Source organism: Prionailurus viverrinus, chromosome A1 (assembly GCF_022837055.1).
Source record: "Prionailurus viverrinus isolate Anna chromosome A1, UM_Priviv_1.0, whole genome shotgun sequence".
Lineage (NCBI taxonomy): Eukaryota > Metazoa > Chordata > Mammalia > Carnivora > Felidae > Prionailurus > Prionailurus viverrinus.
This window is the reverse complement of record NC_062561.1, coordinates 1,762,424-1,781,035: the sequence shown is the minus strand read 5'-3', so window position 1 is coordinate 1,781,035 and position 18,612 is coordinate 1,762,424. Positions and strand designations below refer to the sequence as shown.

Here is an 18,612-nt window from a genome sequence, read left to right as displayed (position 1 = left end):
GTCATCGTATTTCCTTAGGCTCCTCTTAGCAGTGACAGTTTCTCGTTTTCGTCTTGTTTTTGATGACCGAACAGTTTTGGCAAATACTGGTCAGATATTTTGTAGAACGTCTCTTAATTGTGGTGTGTCTGAGTTTTGGTCATGCTTACACTGGGATTATGTTTTTTGAGGGGAAGACCATGGAAATGAAGCGCTGTTTTCATCACTACATATCAAGGGTACATGCCATTGACATGAATTATCCCCACTGATGTTGACCTGGTCACATGGATGAGACCATTATTTCCTTAGGATTTTCTCTGTGAATAATCATATCTCCAAATAGGGACATTTCTTCCTTTGCAGTCTTTATGCTTGCTTGTTTTTTGTCTTTCTGTTTGTTTTGTTTTTTGTTTGTTTGTTTTTGCCTTCTTGCATTAACTGGAAAGGCCAGGATAATGTCAAATGCATGTGGTGACAGTGAACATCCTTCCCTTGTTCCTGAGCGTAGAAAGCATTCAGTGTTTCACCACTAAGAAAGTATGAGGCGTATGTTTTTTTTCAGTGCCCATTTTCAGATTGAGGTTCCCTATCATAGCTAGTTTGCTCAGAGTTTTTAACATGAATGGATGTTGAATTTTGTCAGATTCTTTTGTAGTATCCATGCAAATGATCATGTGGCTTTTCTCTTTTATACTGTTAAACCAGGAGTCAGCAAACTTTCTGTAAAGGACCAGATAATAAATATTTTAGGCTTATCATTAAAAACAACTGTAGGCAAGGGGCACCTGGGTGGCTCAGTAGGTTAAGCATCTGACCTCGGCTCTGGTTGTGATCTCGTGGTTTGTGAGTTCAAACTTTAAAAGGACAACAACTGTAAGCAATATGTAAACAGAAGGGTGTGGCTGTTTTCCAATACATTTGTTGGCAAAAACAAGGCACAGGCTTGATTTGGCCTGCAGGCCATAGTTTCCTGTAGCTAAGATTGTTTGACCAACCTTGAGTCAGGCTTCTGAACCTTCTAGGCCCATCTGTGTACTTTGTAAAATCTAGTTTTAGCAAGAACCTTGCTAAATCAGTTTACCCAGAAACCCACCACCACCACTTACCACCAATGCCCCCAACCCCCTTTGATATCTGATCACACTCAAAATCTGATGGGGAGTTGAGCCCAGTTATATACTGACACGTGTTCATGTTAGATTTAATCTGGCTTCATTAAACAAGTTGGGAAGGATCCCTTTCTCCTCTGTCTTCTGGGTGATAAAATTATCAACATTTCTTTATATGTTTGATAGAACTCATCAGTGACTCTTCTCAGCCTGGAGCCTTCTACGTAGCAAGGTTTTAGTAACAAAATTAGCCTATCTTTGAATGTAAGCCTATATGTTCCTTAAACGAATAGTTTAATTTTACTTGTTTTTGAACTTTATAAATCTATCATAGTGTATATTCCTTGTGTTTTGCTCCTTCTCTTCCTAGAGGGGAAACTGCTTGTTCATAGAACGCTTATTTATATTTCTAGCTTAATTTGTGTGACCAGATATTTTATCAGTTAACTTTTACAGGTAAGTCTTTGATGAAAGGAAAGGGAATCAACAGACTATTAGCACGTGAAAATACACTGTCAGTAGTTGGTATATACAGGGTTTTTTTGGTCTTGGTTTTGGCTTTTTGGTTGTTTTTAGGAATGGCTGGCTCTTTGATTTTGAAAAGGAGAAAAAAAGCATCAAGCAGTTATTTCTCATTTGAAATGGCTGCTCAGCATCTTTTAAACTCTCTTCCTAAGCATCGGGATTCGCCAGGTTCAAATGGTGTTTTACCAGCTGTCCTTGGTAGGTGGCGCAGGTGGAAGGCCAAGACTGTCCATCAGCTACACCCCCAGAGGTCTTGGAGGAGGAAGGGAGCAACGTGACGAATTTTCTTGAGCAGTCTCTGCTGAAAAGTGTAGACTTTGATGTAAAATGTGACACAAAGCAAATGGAGTGTTGTTGTTACGCTCTTAGATAACTTTTGACTTAAAAATGTGTTTGGCAGCCCCTGGGTGGCTCCGTCAGTTAAGCATCAGACTCTTGATCGCAGGTCATGATCTCACAGTTAATGAGTTTGAGCCCCACGTTGGGTTCTGTGCTAACAGCACAGAGCCTGCTTGGCATTCTCTGTGTCTCCCTCTCTTTCTGCCTTTCCCCTGCTCTCTCTCTCTCTCTCTCTCTCTCTCTCTCTCTCTCTCAATAAATAAACTAAAAAAAATGTATTGACCTGTGTAGTAAGCAATATGACTTCAGTCAAAGGGAAGTTTGGCCTTTGTCATGGCTCTTGGGATGTAACCTTTAAACACTTAAACTTTCCCAAGTGATAGGAAGGTCTTTGTTATTCATGGAGGTCCCTCAGGTCACATCCAGCCATCCTGGTTGGGGGGCTGGAGGCTGACTTCAGCCGGGTGGGCAATAGTTCGGGTGGGCAATAGTTCGGTCACTCAGGCCAGCATGACAAAGCCTTAATCAAAGCCTGCAGAGCTTCCTTGGCTGGCAGGACTCTGTGCGTATTGTCCCACATCCCTGCTGGGAGGGTGATGCTTCCTGAGGGCCACGGGAGCTTCCTGTTTGGAACTCTCCTGGACCCTGCCCTACGCACCTCTTCCTTTGGCTGGCTCTAATTTGTATCCTTCCCTGTAATAAATGCAACTGTGAGTATAATTGCTTTCAGTGAGTGCTGAGTCTTTTTTGCAAATTAGTGGATGTGAGGGTGGTTTGGGGAACCCCCTGAACTCGGAGAGGTCAGGAGTCCTTGGGCAGAATTTGCTGTCCAGACCAAGCTTGTGGCTTAACCTAGCAGTCTGGCTAACTCCAGTGGTACCACAAGAAGTGACTGGCCTGGCCATCCGTTCCTGCAAGACATCTTCCTTTTCTCCCTCCCTGTGTTTTACTTCTTCCCTTTCTCTTTGTCATTCCTTTAAATTTCGATACTAATTTCAGTTACCCTGTCAGTAACACCCCTGAGCCTTAGATCACCTGACACTCGTGGGTGGAAAGATCTCTGATTCAGAGAGTCCACAGTGAATGTCTGCACATGGCCATTGCAGTGCCTGAAAAAAAACCAAATATGTCTTTAGATATTTATGGTAAAAAAATTCATTCTGCAAGTAGTCTTTAAAATGGGAGAATCTCAGGGGCGCCTGGGTTAAGCATCCGACTTCAGCCAGGTCACGATCTCGCGGTCCGTGAGTTCGAGCCCCGCGTCGGGCTCTGGGCTGATGGCTCAGAGCCTGGAGCCTGCTTCCGATTTTGTGTCTCCCTCTCTCTCTGCCCCTCCCCCGTTCATGCTCTGTCTCTCTCTGTCCCAAAAATAAATAAAAAACGTTGAAAAAAAAATTAAAAAAAAAAATGGGAGAATCTCATTTGTAAAAATGATACATGTAAAGGAAAAGCCTGTATTTGTTAAGCTGTGGTTTAGTAGGAGACCTCTGTGGATGTTTGATCTCAGAAATTTAAAATATGAGTTTCCCTTATAAAACCCACTCCCAGGGGCACTTGGGTGGCTCAGTTGGTTGGGCATCCGAGTCTTGATTTCAGGTCAGGTCATGATCTCACAGTTCTTAGATGTGGGTCTGAGCCCCACGTCAGGCTCCACGCTGAATGTGGGAGCCTGCTTGGGATTTCTCTCTCCGTCTCTCTCTGGCCCTCCCCTGCTTGCTCTCTCTCTAAAATTAAAAAAAAAAAAAAATTTTTTTTTTTTTAATTAATGAAAAACAAAAAAAAACCTCACTTCCAGTTTGGATCCTTGCTGTGAGATAAAAAATTTCTAAATTGCTATTTTTGTAAGTTTATTTATTTATTTTGAGAGAGAGACAGAGAATGTCGTGTGCAAATGGGGGAGACGCAGACAGAGGGAGAGACGGAGAACTCCAAGCAAGCTCCGCACTGTCAGCTCACAGAGGCTCACAGAGCCTGACAATGCAGGGCTCCGGGCCCACAAACCGTAAGATCATGACCTGAGCCAAAATCAAGAGTCAGAGGCTTCAATGACTGAACCACCCAGGTGTCCCTCTAAATCGCTATTTGATGGGAAGGGAAAAAAAATACCCGCACAACATCTTTGTTCATTTATTTGCAGGTTACAGACGATTCGTGAAATGAGTGACTCTGAGGATGATGATGTCCCCCGGCTGTCTTCCCACGCCTTAGCAGCCCTCCAGGAATTTTATTCTGAGCAGAAGCAGCAAAGCGACCCAGGCGGGGATGATAAATATAATATTGGAATAATAGAAGAGAACTGGGTAAGTGCATTCCACATGTCTCAGGAAATGTGGGTGAGCTGCTTGCCGATTCTGCACCTGTCCATCCGGTCTGGTGTTTGTCTGCGTCCCGCCTCACACCCACGTCTGCCTCACCTGCCCCTCAGGAGCTGATGTCCTGTGTGCGCTGCTAAGACAGAAAGCAGTCCCCAAACATTGAAGACTGTTTAAATTTTTTTTTTTTAATATTTATTTTTGACAGAGAGAGAGAGACAGAGCATGAACGGGGGAGGGGCAGAGAGAGAGGGAGACACAGACTCCGAAGCAGGCTCCAGGCTCTGAGCTGTCAGCACAGAGCCCGACGCGGGGCTCGAACTCCCAGACCGTGAGATCATGACCTGAGCCGAAGTCGGACGCTCAACCGACTGAGCCACCCAGGCGCCCCCATTTAAGACTGTTTAAATGCGGATTTTCCTGGTTCTGACGGTCAGGCTGGTTGGTGGTCAGACAAGGGGACTTTTCAGACAGGGGGACAACATGTCACTTGTGACCAACACAAACTTGTGCTTCCTTCTGTGCACAGACACTTGCGGTTGGTTTTTCTGGTGCCCATTATCCTTGTGGAAGGGGTAAAATCTAATACTGCGGTAAATGGGGTAACTAATTTAAACGTGCAATGAAACTCATTTAAATGTGCAATGAAAAAAGATGAAAGGGAGTTCTGAAAAAGATATTAATAGGTTCTGGTGCATAGTATGTATTTAAATTATATTTTTATGGTATAAATAAAAATGGGAATTAAAATGGGAATTAATTAAATGAGTGGAGGGAAACTAACCTAAGCTAGAACCTAGAAGTATAAGCTTTTGAAGGAGACTGTTTGAAGGAGATACACGAAGCTTGGGCTTTTTGTCTGTGCCTGCCCCTCAGTAGTGGGTTTGTCTCTGTCTATCACTTCCTACCTAGAAGGAATCTCTCACACTCTTTTTTTTTTTTTTTCAACATCTTTTTACATTTTGTGTCGAGTTTGGATCTCATAAGTTGTATTAAATTCTCCTATTTACCATCTGTTTGAAACTGACTCGATAAAAATGTTTCTTTACATTTACACTAAATTTTCCACCTACACAAAAGCCTCTTTCTAACAATTCCCCTTCTTTACATGCTTTTGCCTTGTAGCTTGATGCTTTTGTAGGTGGTGAGTATCAGAAACCTGAAGGACCGCATTATTCTTTCTCCCTCTCCCTCTGCTTAATGTTTTAAGTATTATGTGCTTTTTTTTTCTGATTCTAAAAGTAATCCATGGTTGTTGTAGAAAAATGTAAAAACATGAACACAAAAATAAGTTATTCCTAATCCCACTACTTAGAATTAAGTATTTTTATAATTTTGATACTTTCTTTTGTTTTGTTTTGTTTTGTGTATAAAATTGAGGAAATCTCCTAGGAAGCAAAAAGAGAAAGAGAGAATGATGCAAGTGCTGGAAAGAAAACATTTTGTACAACTAGAGGATGAATCCAGGAGGCTCAGTATTTAACTAATTGGATGGAATTCTAGAAAACTAGAACAGAAAATAAAGGGGAGAGGAAATCTTCAAAGGGGAACATTAGAAAACTTCCCAGACCTGAAGATTCTCACGAAGACGCATGGTTACAGGACTCTGAAAATTTTGTATGCAGGTGACAAGATCTTAGAACCTTCCAGAGGAAAAGCAGGTCACCTACAAAGTCTCAGGATGAGTCACACCACACTTCTCAGTAGCTTTGTTAGAAACTAGAAAAAAGTGGGGCAGTGTCTTCGGTATTGGGAGTAGAATTTTGTTCAGCCCAGATTTCAGCTTACTCAAATGTGAAGGATAAAATAAAAACATTTTAGATACAGCAAATCTCATGGTATTGGCCTCCGGGACACTGCTTCTCTGAAGCTGCCAGAGTATGTTGGAAGATTTAGAGGTCGGCTGAGAGAAACAAGCAAACGATACATTTATTAAGTCTAGGAAGAATAAAAGGTTCCATCCTAGAAGGAAATGTGTCATTTGGCCCCACAATGAACACTGGCAATGATTTTAACCAGAAACAGGTTACAACCATATGGGGAGCATGAGGGACAGAGAAGGGTGTGCATGACAGAGCAAAATCCTCATCTGTCATAATATAATACATTGTATAAAGTGGAAAAATCAAGAGATAGCATTTAGGGGTGCCTCGCTGGCTCAGTTGGGAAAGTGTGCAACTCTCAGTCTTGGGGTCGTGAGTTCATGCCCCACACTGGGCGTAGAGATCACTCAAAAAATAAACTTTTAAAAAGAGCATTTAAAGCATAATATTTGGAAATATGGAGACAGATGATCAAAGGAAGAGTTGAAAGGTGCTTCTGAGGAGTGGAACTCACTGGTGGGGAGAGGTGGGGCAGGGACTGTTGTTTTTCTTTGTAAGCCTAGTAGTGCATTTGACTTTGAAAGCCATGTTTATGCAACACATTGATTAAAAGGAAGATTTTTATTTTTTAGAAGGGTATCAGGAGAGCCAAAACATACACCTGTGCCCCGACAAGGCCGGAGTGAGGGAGAAGGGCAGCTTGGTAGCCAACTGTCGAAAACTCTACCCAGATCAAGTGAAGTAGAACGCCACCACCCCCCACCCCCACACCATGTACACATGTGTGCTAGGGCTTTCCTCCAGCTTCCTAAGCAAAGAGGGCCGGGGCTTGGCATTTTCCTGCAGCTGAGAATGTTTAGACGTGAATTCATATTCACATATATCCAAATGAATATGTACATTCTGTCTTCAGAAACATTTATCTGCCTTGGTGTTTTCTAGGTAAACAGTCACAAATGTGCAAATGTTAGCAGTTTTACTTCTTTTTTGACTGTCACTCGCTTATTTCCTCTCTTGCATTAATGCAATGGCTGGATCTTGCAGTAGAATGTTGAATGAGAATATTGAAAGCAGACATTCTTGCCTTCTTTCTTATCTTATGGGGAAAAAATAGATCTTTCATTTTTGTAAGGCTGTTGGTTTTTTCTCGATGCCTTGTGTCAGTTTAAAGAAGTTCCTTACTATTCCTGCTTTTCTTTAAAAAAAAAAAAAATTTTTTTTTTTTTAAACATTTATTTATTTTTGAGACAGAGAGAGACAGAGCATGAATGGGGGAGGGGCAGAGAGAGAGGGAGACACAGAATTGGAAGCAGGCTCCAGGCTCTGGGCCATCAGCCCAGAGCCCGACGCGGGGCTCAAACTCACGGACTGAGATCGGGACCTGAGCTGAAGTCGGACGCTCAACCTACTGAGCCACCCAGGCGCCCTATTCCTGCTTTTCTAAGAGGTTTTTTTTTTTAATCATGAAGTGGTGTTGAACTTTGTTAAATGTTTTTTTTTTGCACTTGTTGAAATGATCATATGTTTTGGAAATGTTTTTAAAGCTGGATTTAAGAGCCATCAGCAGACACTGGCCGCACACACTTGCCTCCTCCCACCACTGGCTCCTGGCACGGCCATTCCAGAGGGAGGCCTGCTGGAGAAATGGGCCTATTCCATTGCAGGAGAATCCACTTTTCCCCTTTAAAAGTTAATTTAGAAACGTGAGTGGATGATTAAGGATCCCTAAAAAGTTGAAAGAAAATCGGTAACCAGCGTGAAGAGAAGGAGCAAGATGACAGCTTACCCCTAAGGGAAAAGACAAGTAACTCGGGAAGTCCTCATAAGGTAAAGAGAGGAGGCGGTGGAAAAGGACCACGGACTGAGTTTCGCTCCTCTCATCCCTGTGGTGGTATTTCACACGTTCTTCCATCCTCTATTTGTGGTTCTGCTAGCGGGTAGTTGATCCTAGAGGCTTAATCAGACCCAGGTTCAGTTTTTGGGGGCAAGAGTCACACAAAGGTGGGAGTATGTTCTTCCACCAGCAGAGACGTTGACCGTTGTCTCCTTCTGTGGTGTCAGCAGCTGCTGGTGCTCAATGCCTAGATTCCAGTAATTAGGGCCTTCTGTTACTTTAAAATAATTCCAAAGAATAGTTAGTTTTAAAAAGAAAAGAACACTTGAAATGTATGCACATTGGAGTGGTAGACGTAAATTAAAAGGACGGAACGGATGGCGGTTCTCAACTGATTTCAAGTCATCGCTCTGTTACAGCAGTTGAGCCAGTTTTGGTACAGCCAGGAGACCGCTGTGCGACTTGCCAAGGAAGCCATCGCAGCCGCGGGGGAATGTGGCAGGTAAGGTCCAGATTTTGTCTCTCTTTTGTCTTCTTATCTAAATTGACACGGAATGCGTCCTTCCAAAATGAGCAATGGTTTATAAGAAGTGGGAACCATAGCTGTAGTCCATGGTTTGCAGGACGTGATAAATTGAGAACTGCTCCAGTGCTGAAAACTCAGTTCCTAAACAGGAATACAGAAATCCGTTCATTGTAAGATGTCCTACCTCTTCTTTATTTTAACATTTTCTAATCTGTTTCTTACCTTTATACTCCTAAAGTTTGTTTTCCTTTTAAAAAGAAAAAAAATTGTTTTTTTAATGTTTGTTTATTTTTGAGAGAGTGAGCGAGAGCATGCGCTCACGCGAGCTGGGGAGGGGCAGGAAGAGAGAGGGAGACAGAGGATCCAAATCAGGCTCCGCGATGTCAGCGCGCAGAGCCCGATGACATGGGGCTCGGACTCACCAACTATAAGATCATGACGTGAGCTGCAGTCGGTCACTTACCCAACCGAGCCACCCCGGTACCCCTAAAAGAAAAAAAATCTTAATGTTTCACTTCTGAAGTTTTAAAAATACAGGTTTTCTTTTTTGTCACTTCAGTTTTTATCAAAACTTTCACATGCACATAATTAACGTCAAACGGTCCTACCAGGCTTGTCCAGAAACCATATCCGTGTTGCTCATTTGCCCCTTGTGCACTCCCCTCCCCTTTCCTGCTCCCTTTCAGGGACGCTTTTGGCATTTACAACCATATTTCTAAATACATGTTTATATTGGCACTTCTTGACCTGTCTGTCGCTTGTAGACGTTATTTCTTTGTCGTAGACTCTAAGTCTAAAGTACTCTCTTGTCCAGCGAGAGAGCGGATGCAGGATTAAAAGCGAGAGATGACTATTGTCCGGGAAAGGACAAGAGCCCTGAATAAGGGTCCTCGCTCCGTTTTTATTAGGATCAGAAGGCTTACAAACATGGTGGTGGACGTGCACAGAGACAATGAATCTGTGAACATTAACTCATGGACGCGAGGGAAAGGGGGTCTTGAAGATATTCGGGTTTAGGGGTTTGGGTTAATACAAAACAAAATCCTGGGGGCCGGCCAGCGGAAGGTTGTTTACAGCGGACATGAGGCCCCACCTCTGTTTATTTTAGCTAGCCTAGGGGCTGAGACAGGTAGAGCAGGTAACCTCAGGGTTAACAAGGCACCTTTCTTTTGTGAATCAGCTCCTCACCTGCAGCCTGCAGCCTAGCAGTCTAGAGCCCTATTTACCTGTTTGCCTAACTTGGTCCTTCCTTCCTGTGAAAGCAGCTTTCTGCTGTAGTACTAAATTGGGGGGCACTTTCGCCCTGAATACCTAATCTCGCTTACCTCATATACCTTGGTATTGGGGGCCTTTGCCCCCCTCTCTGTTCTGGGGGCCTTTGCCCCCCCTCACTTTATTCTGGGGGCCTTAGCCCCTCTTCTCTGTCCTTATTCACCTAATCTTGTTTACCCAAACTTGGGTGTGAACATCCTATGGCTTTGTAATTCTCTATGCCTTGTTAACGCATTGGTGCAAGCCCAGGGAAATTTCTAAGCTTCCTCCCCACATTTCTTGACTTCTCATTATGGAGCATGAGGATTTAGCTCTCTCTCGTACTCCACAACTGCCACAAGTAGGCATGCTTTTGTTCACAAGTAGGCATGCTTTTTGTTCAAATTTTTGTAAATTTGAAGATTTATCCTCATCTTGGTTAGAACAGGGTTTATATTATGCCAGCATAAATGTTCTTCACAGTTGAACCTTATTCTTTTCCTTTTCTGTATAATTTTTCATTTTTCTGAAGAAAATAATTCTATTTTGTATGTATTTCTGTGTCCGTATCATAAATTAACTCTAAGACGCTCCATGAATCCCTATCAGTAAATTCAGACGTGTTCCAACTCTGTGAAGGAAGCTACTCCCAAGGCTTTGCAAGCTGCTCTTATCTGGACTCGTTGATTTCTGGCTTTGCTACAGGTCTTACTTACCTTGGTGTTCCCTTCACCATCATCCGTCAGAGCCTTTTGCCTCTCTCTTGTTCTGGGTTCCTGTTTCCTGTACCCTAGTTCTTAGTTTACAGCCTTACTTTGGTTGGTACATCCTTCAGTAGCTTCCACAGAAAAGGTACATGGGAGGGAAGTGGTTAAACCTTTTGTTTCTACAAATACTTTTATTCTGTCCTTCCCCTTGGTTGTGATAGTTTTGTTGGGTATCTCTTCCAGGTTTTGAGGGCGTTGCTTCATTGCCTCCAGGTTCCCGTAGGTGCTGTTGAGAAACCAACGCCATTCTGATTTCTTACAGGAAAACCTGTGTTTTCCCATCCCTGCCCACTACAAGCTTAGGGTTTTCTCTTAATCCCAGGATTCATTGGGTCTTGCTGTGGTGCTCTCATCTGTACTGCTTGGAGAACCTTTCATTCTTTTAACTGAGTTCCTTCAGTTTGGGGAAAGTTTTCTGTCACAGTCGCAGAGGGGCAGACACCTAGAGACTTGGGGTAGGGAAGAGAATCCCGGGAACGAGCTTCTTAAAGAGACCTTTCAATGAACCCTCCTATTTCTAGCCCCACCTTCACCCCCACTTCTTGAGTGACCTGGTCCTGCAGCTTCCGGAGCCTCTGAGTGCCCTCGGACGTAAACCAGGTTGCTTCTCAGCTTACCTATGACACCTAGTTTGGGATTTGGCTTTTTTGGGTCCACTGTGCCAAATACCAGCTATCCCTTTGCTTTTCTGCTTTTTTTTTTTTTTTAAGTTTATTTCTTTATTTTGAGAGGGAGAGCGAGCAGGGGAGGGGCAGAGAGAGAGAATCCAACAGACTCGGCAGTGGCAGCCCAGAGCACAGCGCAGGGCTCGAACTCAGGAGCCACGAGATCATGACGGCAGCCGAAGTCTGACACTTAACCTACCGAGTCACCCAGGAGCCCTGCTTTTCTGCCTCTCTTAAGGTTTTTTTTTTTCCTGGCTGGTTGGTTTTTGTGGGGTTTTTGGTTTTTGTTTGTTTGTTTTGGTCTCCTCTTGAATTCTCTTTGCTCTTGGCGGTTTATGCTTAAACAACAAAACAAAAGAATTTTACTCATGTTTTATTTAGTAGGTTTTCATGAGGGAGCAAATGTAAATGAATGTATGATGTCTGCATCTTAAACTGGAAGTCCTAAGTTTTTTGGGTTTTTTTGTTTCTGCTGCTCTTTTTCTTTTAACATTGTATATAGATGCTTATTGGGTTCTTCTTAATGGCAGTGTTTACACATATTTTCTTTTTTTCCATTAATAAAGGGCTTTGGAAGAAATTTATTTTTTTCTGAAAAGCATCTTCAGTATTTTTTCGAGCTCTGTCGTAATATTCAAAATGAATAGTAACAGTAGCATTTATTGAGCCCTTACTGTGCGCCCTCTCCACTGTTTGCGTGCTCTCGGGGGACGTCCCATTTAAGCCTCCATCATACTCCCCATTGTAAAGAGAGACTCCAGGGCTCCGGTCGCATCCCCTGCGGAAGGTGACCTGCTGCTGCATGATAAAGGTCACTGCCTCCCCCAAGGTCATCGCCATCCCGCTCTCAGTCCCTGTTGCACGTCAGACCACTTTCCTTTTGCCCCAAGTACGTGCTTTGGAATTGCGTGCAGGTCTGTGGTGACAGACTCTCGGACTTTGTTTGTCTGAAACTATCTGTAGTTCACCCTCTTTCTCAGAAGACATTTGCCTGGGTCGCGGCCTGTTATCTTTGAGCACAGTGAGGACATCGTCCCACGTCCTCTGCCTATCTCCTCACCAGAGCTCTGGCAGCAGCCTGGACTGGGGGCCCCGCTGGCCCTCGTGTCCCTGGGCTGGGACACGCGTGTTTCCCATAGAAGCGTGTGTATCATCGCCAGAGTGTATCTACACGCTTCAGTGCCCTGGGTCTGAGAAGCCTTTTTAGCCGGGCACGGGGACCCACCCGGTCTGTGGAACATGGTTTCTGTTCAGAGATGCATCTGCTAGTTTTAAAGTAGCTTGTCCGTACTGCGATTGAATTTTAAGGTATCTTTGCAGAAAACTGGAGCTATTGAGGCATCATTTGGGATTCTTCTTCCTAGATTATGAATATTACAAAGTAACATCAGGGGCTCCTGGGCGGCTCAGTTGGTTGAACATCTGACTTCGGCTCAGGTCATGATCTCGCAGTTCATGAGTTTGAGCCCCACATCGGGCTCTGTGCTGTCAGTGTGGAACCTGCTTTGGATCCTCTGTCCCCCTCTCTCTCTGCACTTGCCCTGCTCACTCTCTCTCTCTCTCTCTCAAAAATAAATACTTAAAAAAAATAAAATTTTTTTAAAAAGTAACTTCAAAAGAATTAATTTGAGACTAAAAGTATTTGAAATAAATGTTGAAATGAGGACCAACATGAAAATAATAAGCAAATTTAAGCCTTGGGCTTTCTAACTTTCTTGCTAATGCGTTCCTAATGTTTTACATTTTTTACTAGAAAAGCACATTTATTTATCCTTTCATACCTTATGAGTGGCAGGATTTTTAAACACCGTATTCCTTAAAAGCGAAACAGTATAGTTTTCTCTTGAAATTTACTGCCTTTATATTAGCTTGGACTGTGATTCCCTTTGAAGAGCTGAACACAGGACCTATTTTTTTTAGTGAAGCAGTTGTTATTTAATTCCAGTAGCTCTCCATTAAAGATCTTCCATGAATTTGTTCCTTTTGTTTTCTAGAATAGCCTGTGTGAGCGCCCCCAGTGTTTACCAGAAACTGAGAGAGCTACACAGAGAAGACTTTTCTGTATACATCTTTGAATATGACAAAAGATTTGCTATATACGGAGAGGAGTTTATCTTCTATGATTACAATAATCCATTGGATTTACCTGAAAAAATTGCTGCACACAGTTTTGACATCGTAGTAGCAGATCCCCCCTATCTCTCCGAGGAATGTCTCAGGAAAACGTCAGAAACCATCAAGTATCTGACTCAGGGCAAGATTCTGCTGTGCACAGGTAGGTGCCGGATTGCACGACTCACGAATGTTGACCAGGAGATAGTCCAGTCTTAGGTTCCAGGAGTTGGAAGCGATCTTAGAATTCGAATCCTGAATCCACCACTCACTATGTGACCTCAAGCAAGTTACATAACCAGTCTCTCTGTGCCAGGTTTCCTTATCTGTAAACCGGGACTGGTAACACTACCCTCCTTTCAGCGTTACTGGAATTAAGTGACATGAAACACACAGGGTGTGGTCTGGCACATGGTGAGTGTGCTCTGAGTGTTATTTTTACTCACCCTCATCAGGAATAGTAGCAGTGTTTGATCCAGCCTTACATGTGATGAGAGAAATGTGGAATTGATAACATTAAGCTGAATTGCCCAAGGTTACAGAGCTAGACAGTAGATTAAATTGATCTCACCAGCAGAAGAGTTTTCTTACTGGGGAGAGTGGCGTTCTTTCTTAAGGTGGACATGCGGAGCGTTGGCGGAGAACTAGAACGTTACCTCATGGTCTGTCTCCTTGGGGCGGCTGGCGTCCAGGGCCCCTCAGGCTGGGCCGAGCGGAGCTGCAGGGGGTCTCTTGTCCCTGAAGCTGGAGAATTGTCAAGAAGGTGACTCTGGTTGTCACAAGTAATATTTACCTAAGGGTTATCAATTCAACGGTTGTTTGCTAGCCCTTTGTGCCAGCTGCCAGGCGAGGACCCCGGCTTCGTGGAGCCTACCTTTTAGTTTTAGAAGATAGGCTAAAAAACGTAACCGAACAGATGGGAGAGGTGATGACCAATTCTGAGAATGTAGTGAAAGAATCAGAAGGGCCCGACAGGCACTGAGAACCATGAGGGGTGTCCTTCAGGCCGGGCAGGCAGGGGTTCTTGGAGGAGTAGCACTCCAGGGGAGACCTTGAGGGGTGGCCCCCAGGGCCTGTGGCCCCCTGGTTCTTAGAGGGATGCGGGGAGCCCTGCCCCATCGCGTGTGCAGGTAGCACGGCTGGAGTGGGGGGAGGGGGCGAGAGGGTCCCTTACAGGTGACAGCTGCCACTGTTGGGACTTTCATTGAAAGCTGTCGGCCCCCAACCGATGGGACCCAGTTTGCCTCAAGAAGTGCACTTTCACTCTGTGCTGGAAAGGATTTAGGGCACAGGTGGGAGCAGGCCCTATGAGGGCGTGTCCAGCTGAGACAGGTGTGGACAAGGTGTGGCAGTAAAAAGGCGGGCGGGGGTGGAGCGAGGTGAAGGCAGAAGAGCCCGCTATGCTCGGATGTGGAGGGGAGGGGAGAATCTGGGGCGAACCCTGGGTCTCCTGCCTGTGTGAGCTGCAGAAGCACTTTCTGCAGTGGGGTGTCTCGGGAGAGGTGCTCAGAGACACCCAGGGGCTGTGTCCACAGCGGGGGCCGTGGGCCAGGCCGTGGGTGGGACGTGGGGACCAGCCAGCCAGAAGCTGGTGTGAATGAGTTCCGATGAGTTTGCAAGATTAGATGTGAATGAGAGCGGGGTTCTTGACTCGAAGTTGGAAAACACTACTAGTTCCTAGTAATTATTTTTACTCTCCTTATGTTACTTTGTGGAATGTGCCTTTATTTCTAAATTTCTAAGTGTCTCAGTTTTGTAGAGGTAGGAAAACTGTTTTTTAAATTAAAAAGGAGGGGCGCTTGGGTGGCTCCGTCGGTTAAGCGACCAACTCTTGATTTCGGCTCAGGTCATGATCTCATGGTCGTGGGATCGAGCCCGGAGTCAGGCTCCGTGCCGAGCTGAGCGTGGAGACTGGGATTCTCTCTCTCCATCTCTCTCTGCCCCTCCCCCACTGGTGCATGCACACGCTCTGTCTCAAAAGAAACTTAAAAAACTTAAAGCAAAAAAAAAATGTTAATTAAAAAGGAAAAAAGGTAATTTGCAAATTTGTTGGAGAAAGTGAAAAAGGATATAAAGAATTGACCTTCCCCCATATTTATTGAGTGATATGATCATCTCATTACCTCGCGTATTCTAGTCTAGAACCCCTCACCACTCGTGGTGGCACAGTGGTTGGTATTTCAGGCTTCGAGTTCACTGGGTCTGTTCCCTTCAGGTGCCGTCATGGAAGAAGAGGCAGCAAAACTTCTTGGCGTGAAGATGTGCAAATTTATTCCAAAACACACCCGGACCTTGGGAAATGAGTTTCGCTGTTATGTGAATTATGATTCTGGACTAGACCGTGAAATCTCAGTGTAGATAGTAACATAACAGTAAAGGATCCTATGTGACGTTTCTCTCTCACTATTTCCTTGGTAGATTGAAAAGCTATAACCTCCTCCTGTCCCCTAGAATGGGGCTGGCTCTGGCCTGATTTCCAAAATAAAGAATACAGCGTCTCATCATGACTTCCTTGTTGCCAGGGCTCGGGATGCCTTTGCCAACTTGAGTCTGTGGATTTGTCCTGGGAAGAAATCTTAGAACCTGTCTAAAATCTGCTCTCCTCACCTAAGTACAGGTTAAAGCCAAAGTACAGACAGCTTAGTGGCTTGGCCAAGGCCTGGATTAGGACCCAGGCCTCTGCCTCAGGCCGTCTGCCCCCTTAACAGGCCCATTCTGGCTCTACCCAATGGGCTGCTGATTCTTCTCGGCAGCTTTCCTGGGGCATCGCAGGACTTGTGAAGGGGACCGTCATCTGATCTGCCCCTGAAGGAGATACCACTTACCTCCGTGAAAGGAGGTGATAATTCTTGGAAGTAGTATTAATTCATAATCCTCGGAACTAGAGCCTTCTGGATTTTTCCTTCTTGTCCCTATTTATGGAGGGATGACAGGAGCGCAGCCCGGGTGCCGCACGCTCAGCACCCCCCCCCCCCCTTGCACCCTCAGCTAAAGCCACGTCAGCTGCTCCGAGCTGCCTGAGAAAGTGCCATCAGCAAACCAAACACTAGAGCAAAAAGGAGGTGAGAAGTCTGCTGGCCTCTGTTGTGCTGCAGAAACTGCTCATCATGCATCCGCATCACAGAACATGCCTCTTTAGCTACCCAAAGGAATGATTTGCTGATGCCTGCGACTTGGAGGGATTTCAAGGGCCTTGTGCTGAGTGAAGAAAGCCAGTCCCCAGAGGTTACCTCCTGTGTTTCCATTTATATAACAACATTCTTGAACGGAGAGCCGATTGGTGGTCGGCAGAGGTTACGATGGGGGTAGGGGGTGGGCGTGGCCGTAAAAGGGAGACCTTCATGGAACTGGTCTGCGTCTTGACTGTGCAGCGGTGACACAAAACTCCGCAGACGGTGTCACGCAGAACACACGTGCACACGCACGCGTGCCACTGGTGAGCTCTGAGTCAGGTGTGTGGGCGGTACCGATGCCCATTCCCTGGCTGCGGTCCTGCGCTTGTGTAAGATGTTACCACTGCGGAGAGCTGGGGAAAGGACGCACAAGACCTCTCTGTAGTAATTCTGCAATTTCCTGTGAAGTCAGAATCATTTGCAAATAAAAACTTAAAAAATAACCCCTCTGGGAAAGGAATAACCCTTCCCACCTCACGTGACTCGCTTTGCTTTCGAAACGTGAAAGGCAGCAAAATGTGTCGCTGGCCGGCAGACCTTTATGTTCTCTCGGACCTGGTTTCCGGCAGTTTCCCCGACCGGAGCGCTCCGGCCCCAGGTCCTCGGTGGGGCGGTGGCCCCGCAGTGCACGTGGAGGGGGGGCGGGAAATGTTGGCTCTTGAAAATCGGTGAGGCGGGGGGGCGGGGGGGGGGGGGGGGATGGCTGCCCCGCGTGGGAAACCCCGCCTGTCCCAGAGAGCCTCGTGCGTGGGCGCCTGTGCCCAGGAAACGGGGGGAGGGGGGGGCTTGCCCCCGCCTGTTAACTTTTCAGTCCTCTATTGTTCTACTTTGGGATAAGTTTTCATTTACTTAAAAAAAATCACTTGGTATTTTTATGAGACATTTATATTTTTATCGGTGTATCGGCACCTGGCACATGTGAAGGGTTCAATAAATGTTCTTTAGAAAATAACCCCCACCTTATTATTTCCTCATGAGTCAGTTTAGGAAAAATTACCGAGGCCACCGACAAATAAATGTTAGTAACAAATCATGTATGCAAACGTAATGTGCAACTTAGGAATTGGGGGCACATAGCAGCCTAGAAATAAGAATTTTGGCTTTACTAGAAGTCTAGCCTTTAGATGACGAAGAGAAACATTTTTTCACAGAGGGTGGGGGAGGGAAGGGACAAAGCTCAGCGCATTAAGCCTTCAATCACGTTGACTAACAGGCGCCCAACGCGTGTTTTACTGCTGCGGACCCCTTGCATGATTTCAATTTTAGGAAACCTGTGTTCACACGTGGCCGCTTCTGGATTTCATCAGAGGCCGGCGTCTCTACCCCTGGGGTCTTCGGAAACACGAGGCGGGGCTGCCGTGCCCCTGGCCTCTGGCTGGCACACACGGGGCACAGGAGCAGCGGGGTGGGAGGAAGGGGTGCCCATGCTGCCCGGAGGCCTGGAAGTAGGCTTCCTGAATTCTTGGGAGCACCCTCGCCTCTCACACCCGACCAAAGCACTTCAAAAGCCGAAAAGGACACGTTTGTCAAGTCCTTTGCTAATTCAGAGATTTGCACGAGCCACGAAGTAACCATAGTAGGAGGGGAGACAGGGAGGATGATAATACCCGGTCTGCTGACCGCCGTGAAGTCCGTACAGCTACTCGGCTGCGTGTTTGGGGGCGATGGGAACGCGGACAGCTGGAACCATCGAAACGCCGGAGTCACTTTTGAAGCCCCGTTTCAGACGGACACTTCACGCTCTTCCCTTTCTCAGAGCAGGAACCGGGGGCCAAGAATGACCCTTCTCTCCCCTTCGCCTTTGCTGCAAGACATGCTGTAAACCGAGAAGTTTGGGTCATTGGCCCCTGCAAGCCGAGCTGCTGGCATTTGTGATGGGTGTTGATCGCTATTCCCAAATGGTTCGGTTTTTCTAAAACAAGCATACGGCGGAGATACTGTCGGTTGGTTGGAAAAAATCTTCAGGAACCAGCACGGCGTGTCCATTCCAAGGGTGGCCACGGAGCTCTTCAGTGACAGACAGAATCCCTTGACGGAACGTAGTCACCGTGGCACATTTGGAGAGGAGGGAAGAAGCTACGAAAGTCTCACGGGCGGAGCCCGGGACCATGAAGTCCCACATCCACCCAAGGCCCGCTGTGAACTGTGGGGAACAATAATCAGTGTCCTGGAGACCCGCAGGGGGAGGGGGAAG

At 45.7% G+C, this 18,612-nt stretch overlaps 1 protein-coding gene across 5 annotated transcripts in view; it reads left to right on the top strand.

Annotated features, from left to right (window-relative positions):
- Positions 1-18,612, top strand: part of EEF1AKMT1 (EEF1A lysine methyltransferase 1) — a 31,300-nt gene that overhangs the window by 9,780 nt on the left and 2,908 nt on the right. For 3 of the 5 annotated variants that reach the window (XM_047850247.1, XM_047850268.1, XM_047850238.1), the window contains exons 2-5: positions 4,093-4,255; positions 8,344-8,426; positions 13,128-13,408; positions 15,461-16,861. In XM_047850247.1, coding sequence (XP_047706203.1) covers positions 4,112-4,255; positions 8,344-8,426; positions 13,128-13,408; positions 15,461-15,603 — 651 coding nt within the window. In that variant the 5' untranslated portion in view covers positions 4,093-4,111 and the 3' untranslated portion in view covers positions 15,604-16,861. Of the gene's footprint in view, positions 1-4,092; positions 4,256-8,343; positions 8,427-13,127; positions 13,409-15,460; positions 16,862-18,612 lie in introns of those variants that run through there. The other 2 variants (XM_047850251.1, XM_047850260.1) reach the window with 2 other exon arrangements.